Source organism: Bombina bombina, chromosome 12 (assembly GCF_027579735.1).
Source record: "Bombina bombina isolate aBomBom1 chromosome 12, aBomBom1.pri, whole genome shotgun sequence".
Taxonomy (NCBI): Eukaryota; Metazoa; Chordata; class Amphibia; order Anura; family Bombinatoridae; genus Bombina; species Bombina bombina.
Window position 1 is genome coordinate 28,438,917 of NC_069510.1, and position 6,000 is coordinate 28,444,916.

The following is a 6,000-nucleotide window of genomic DNA, read 5'->3' on the forward strand; positions in this document are numbered from 1 at the left end:
ATTTTTTAACTACACATTAAAATGTTATGGTTAATTATTGTCACTCAAAAGTAATTGGATTTATTCTACATGTAATTGTGATGTTTTCTGTTATAGACCTTTAAGAACTGATGTCTCTTTGATGGACGATAACCAGAATGAATGGGGTGACGATGAAATAGAGAGCAAGAGGTTTAGGGTAAGAAGAGCAACTTACATACTTATAGTTTTAAACATTAATTTTTACTACTGTAATTAAAACAGTAAATAATAAATGATCCACTTTATTTTAATTTTTAGTTTGAAGATCAAGTTATGCTTCCTGATCTTGACGATCAAACTGACCACAGACAATGGACTCAACAACACCTGGACGCGGCTGACCTCCGTATTCCATCTATAGCGCCTACTCCTCCACAGGGAGAGATTGATAACGATAGCATGGATGTAAATGTGCGCGGTCCGGGTAAGAAGTTTTTATTTTTTTATTTTTACCCCACAAATAAAATCAATAAATTATACACACGTGATGAATTAATGTATGGTGCTTATATTTGTAGATTTTTCATCTACAATTAGATGAGAAATTAAAGGGACATTCTACTTGAAATTTGTTATTGTTTAAAAAGAAAGATAATCCCTTTATTACACATTCCCCAGTTTTGCACAGAAAACATGCTTATATTAATACACTTTTTACCTCTGTGATTATTTTATAGCTAACCCTCTGCAGACTGCCCTCTCATCTCAGTTCTTTTGACAGACTTGCATTTTAGGCAATTAGTGCTGGCTCATTAATATCTCCACTGGAGTGAGCACAATGTTATCTATGTGGCACAAATGACCTAGTGCTGTCTGTGAAAAACTGTCAAAATGCACTGAGATAAGAGACAGCCTTCAACAACTTTAAAAATCCGTCAATCAGCCTAGGTTTAGCTTTTAACAAAGAATACCAGTAGAACAAAGAAAATTTGATGAGAAAAGTAAATTAAATTTGACTTGACTGTCCCTTTAAATTATTTACTTTGTTTAGTTGCATGCAAATTTGTTAATTTTGAAAGTATTATTTATTTTTTGTTTATGTTGCTGGAAACCTTTTTTTGCTTGTGTGGGTCATGTCAGTGACAGAGATGTCAACAATTAAGCGTCTAATGCTCTTCCTGTTTGATTCAAACTTAAAATGACATTGCTTTAATGCCTTACATTTGACCCATGCTTTTTGTCTCTATGCAGATGGATTCACTCCGCTAATGATTGCGGCATGCAGCGGGGGAGGTTTGGAAACCGGAAACAGCGAAGAGGAGGAAGATGCCTCTGCTAACACGATATCTGACTTCATCGGCCAGGGTGCCAACCTGCACAATCAGACTGACCGTACCGGAGAGACAGCGCTGCACCTGGCAGCAAGATATGCCCGTGCGGATGCGGCAAAACGACTGCTGGAGTCGGGCGCAGATTCTAACGTCCAAGACAACATGGGTAGGACTCCACTTCACACGGCCGTAGCTGCTGATGCTCAAGGTGTATTCCAGGTAAGCTGAATGATATATAGATTTTGATCTGCTTATAAAGCAACTTGAAATTTAGTAGCTTCCAATCCTAATGTAAGAAATAACTATTGGAATAAATACTCAAATAATGTAAATGAATCCATAGCTACTAAAAAAAAATATTAAATCAAGAGATATTTTTCAAAGCAGAAAGGTGCCTTTATATCACCTAAACACGATATTAAAGGGACATGAAACCCATTTTTTTCATGATTCAGATAAAGCAGGCAATTTTAAATAACTTTCCAACTTACTTTTTTTTATCTAATTTGCTTTATTCTCTTGGCATTCTTTGTTAAAAAGAATATCTAGGTAGGCTCAGTAGCTTGGAGCTAGCTTCTGATTGGTGGCTCATCTTGCATGCATCTTGGCTTACAAATGTGTTAAGCTAGCTCCCAGTAGTGCATTGCTGCTTCTTCAATAAAATATATCAAGAGAATAAAGCAAAATGAATAACAAAAGTTGGAAAGTTGTTTTAAAGTGTATAATTATCTGAATCATGAAAGAAAAAATTTGGGTTTCATGTCCCTTTAAATATGTAAAGTACCTCCATGTTAACGAGGTTAAAGGGACAGTCTACACCAGAATTTTTATTGTTTTAAAAGATAGATAATCCCTTTATTACCCATTCCCTAGTTTTGCATAACCAACACAATTATAATAATATACTTTTAACCTCTGTGATAATCTTGTATCTAAGCCTCTGCAAACTGCCCCTTTTTTCAGTTCTTTTGACAGACTTGCAGTCTAGCCAATCAGTGCCTGCTCCCAGATAACTTCACGTGCACGAGCACAGTGTTATCTATATGAAATACGTGAACTAACACCCTCTAGTGGTTAAAAACTGTTAAAATGCAATTGAAAAGAGGTGGGCTTCAAGGTCTAAGAAATTAGCATATGAACCTCCTAGGTTAAGCTTTCAACTAAGAATACCAAGAGAACAAAGCAAAATTGGTGATAAAAGTAAATTGGAAAATTGTTTAAAATTACATGCTCTATCTGAATCATGAAAGTTTATTTTGGCCTAGACTGTCCCTTTAAACTGGAGAGAGTTTTTATTAATCTTTGAATTTGTAATCAATTTCCCAGAAAAATATCTGGTAGGAATTTTATTAAAATGCCAGTTTGGCTTGAGTTGTTGTTGTTGTTTTTTTCTTTATAACTTTGTGTTTGTGTATTTTTAGATGTGTGAACTTTTATTTTCTAATCTGTAATAATTAGTTAATAAATAATATAATAATTTAATAATAAATAATACTAAATGTTGCAGAACTGTAACTCATGCCTTGTGACATTTTCTTTTTTTTTATAGATTCTTATACGAAACAGGGCGACGGATTTGGATGCCCGCATGTATGATGGCACAACTCCATTAATCTTGGCAGCTCGACTTGCGGTAGAAGGGATGGTGGAAGAGCTGATCAACTGTCACGCAGATGTGAACGCAGTCGACGAGCTTGGTAAATAATGCAGCTTGTAAACTTCCGAAGTGCAGAAGGCTTTATTCTTGGGAAGAATCTAAGTTTTTCTCTTTATTTTTATGTCCACAGGAAAATCTGCTCTACACTGGGCCGCAGCAGTAAACAACGTTGATGCCGCGGCCGTGCTGCTAAAAAATGGCGCCAATAAGGATATGCAAAATAATAAGGTACGTCTTGATTTCACTAGAGCAAGAATTAGACAGAATGTTCCGTTTATTATTGCAAACTTTTAGAGTTGGTAAAATTTATGATTTATTTGCCTGAAAAATCAGACATCCCCAAATGTAGACATCAGATTTGATCATACAATAAAAACTTGTACTTGAGAACTGTCATGATTCAGAAAGCGCACTGGTTTTCAAACCAGTCCCCAATTCTCCCTAACTGGCCAGATTTTCAGGATAATCATGGTTACTAATTGGCTGATTATATCACCTGTGCTCTAGTTCAGATATCCTCAACATCTGGCCTGTTAGGGAGGTCTGAGGACAGGATTGAAAACCACTAAGATAAAGTGTGTAATTTTGAACAACTTCCCACATCGACTTTTATCAAATTTGTTTAATTTTTTTGGTATTCTCAGCAGTGCACTGTGAGCTAGCTGAACATATCTGGTGAGCCATTGACAAGAAGTATGTTCAGCAACCAATCACTAGCTAGCTTCCAGTAGCACATTGGTGCTGCTGAATATACCTAGGCCTGGTTCTCAACAAATGATACCTAAAAAACAAAGTAAATTTGACAATAGAAGTACATTGGAAAGTTGACAGGAAATATAAGTTCATTTGTTTTTTTAAGACATTTATGTCATCTTATAGCCTGTTGATGAAAAGTATGTTTTGTATTTTAGGTTTTGAAAACTATAATAAAGTATATAAACTAAAAAAAAAGTACATTGTAAAGTTGCTTAAAATGGCAAGCTCTGTCTGAAGCATTCTGTATTATTTACTTTACTGTCTGGAATTTTATGCCCATTTGAAAGGAACATAAAATGATGTATATCAGCATTTAAGTGCTGCAGTGCAAAACAAACCCCTTGAAAAGCCTCTTCAGTATATTTATCTTATCTGTTTTGTTGATAATAAATAGGCACAGGTATAAATGGGTTCCTTTCACTTATTAAGCAGTCACTGTGTACCATGTTGTGCCTTGAAGGTTATGTACTCCAGACTCTCAGGGGCAATGCAAATATGACAAAATAAATCAAAGCAAATTAAAAAAGTAGTTTTTTACTTTTCATAAAAAAACATTTTATAGGAGATAGCGCTTTGATTTTAATGTCCCTTTAATAGTGTATATTAGACAAGACCACATTCATATATGTTCATTGCATTTGCAGGAGGAGACTCCACTGTTTCTTGCAGCAAGAGAAGGCAGCTATGAGACAGTGAAAATTCTTCTGGATCATTATGCAAATCGAGACATCACAGATCATATGGACCGGCTTCCTCGTGACATTGCACAAGAACGCAGCCACCATGATATACTTCGGTTACTGGATGACTACAACCTTGTGAGGAGCCCACAGCTGCATAATGCATCACTGGGGGCCCCAACGCTGTCACCCCAAATCTGCTCCCCTAATGGCTACATAGGGAATATGAAGCCTGTTGTGCAAGGGAAGAAGGCTCGCAAGCCAAGTGCCAAGGGACCTGGGTGCAAAGATTCTAAAGACCTAAAGGCAAGGAAGAAAAAATCTCAAGACATAAAAGCTGGAGTTATGGATTCTGGCAGCTCAGGAGTTCTGTCTCCAGTTGACTCTCTAGAGTCCCCTCATGGGTACTTGTCAGATGTATCCTCTCCTCCACTCATGACATCTCCTTTCCAACAGTCTCCTTCAATGCCTCTGAATCATTTGTCCAGCATGCCCGATTCTCACTTAGGCATGAACCACCTGAATATGACCACAAAACAAGAAATGACAATGGGAGGTGCCAACAGGATGGCATTTGATTCGATGACACCTCGTCTCACCCATCTTGCAGTGTCTAGTCCTAATGGTGTGTTGAACAGTGGGCCCATGCAGTTTACTGTAGGTGGAGCTCCTGCTATGAATGGGCAGTGTGATTGGCTAACAAGGTTGCAAAATGGTGTGATCCAAAATCAGTATATGAGAAACAACCTCCAGCAGGGTGCACATCAACAAGCTCAAGCTCTTCAGCACGGTCTGATGACCTCTTTGCACAGTGGAATGCCAACATCTCTGTCGCAGCTGATGAGCTATCAAGGTATGCCCAACACAAGGATGGCCAGTCAACCTCATCTGATGCAAGCTCAGCAGATACAACAAATGCAACAGCAGCAGCAGAAGAACAACATGCAACTTCAACAACAAGCCCTACAGCAACATCAGCAGCACCATAACCCAAGCTCATCTTCCAGCAGTCACATAGGTCAGTCATTTTGTAGCAGTGACTTGGGACAGTCGGACATTCAGCCTTTAGCCAACAATGGCATTCACAATATTATGCCTCAAGAAACCCAGATCATGTCTGGCCCTCTACCCCCCACACTAACACAGTCCTTGACAACAACTCAGTTTTTGACTCCGCCTTCTCAACACAGCTACTCTTCCCCTATGGACAATACACCGAATCATCAACTCCAGGTGCCAGATCATCCCTTCTTAACGCCATCACCGGAATCTCCTGACCAATGGTCAAGCTCCTCCCCTCATTCCAATATGTCGGATTGGTCTGAGGGTATATCAAGCCCTCCTACAAGTATGCAGTCTCAGCTCAGTCACATTCCTGAAGCTTTTAAGTAAATTATCATTTTTAAGGACAAAAAGGAAAAAAACATTTGCTTGGACAAAAACATTTTGAAAACACTGGGATAAACACGGATTTTTAAAAAAAAAATTATATGTCATAGAACTGAATTTTTTTTAGTATTTATTTATCTATGTATAGCATAAAACACTGCCCTTTTATTTATGTGTCCATTTTTTATTACAAATTTGAAACAAGCTCTTTTTAAGACTTTTAAAG

The 6,000-nt window shown here is 37.6% G+C and overlaps 1 protein-coding gene across 1 annotated transcript in view; it reads left to right on the plus strand.

Moving 5' to 3' along the window:
- The window catches only part of NOTCH1 (notch receptor 1), an 88,410-nt gene that overhangs the window by 82,174 nt on the left and 236 nt on the right, over positions 1 to 6,000 (plus strand). Inside the window, exons 29-34 of the mRNA XM_053695527.1 lie at positions 97 to 178; positions 280 to 445; positions 1,213 to 1,511; positions 2,842 to 2,989; positions 3,080 to 3,177; positions 4,350 to 6,000. The exon at positions 4,350 to 6,000 is cut by the window's right edge and continues 236 nt beyond it. Coding sequence (XP_053551502.1) covers positions 97 to 178; positions 280 to 445; positions 1,213 to 1,511; positions 2,842 to 2,989; positions 3,080 to 3,177; positions 4,350 to 5,777 — 2,221 coding nt within the window. The 3' untranslated portion in view covers positions 5,778 to 6,000. The remainder of the gene's footprint in view (positions 1 to 96; positions 179 to 279; positions 446 to 1,212; positions 1,512 to 2,841; positions 2,990 to 3,079; positions 3,178 to 4,349) is intronic.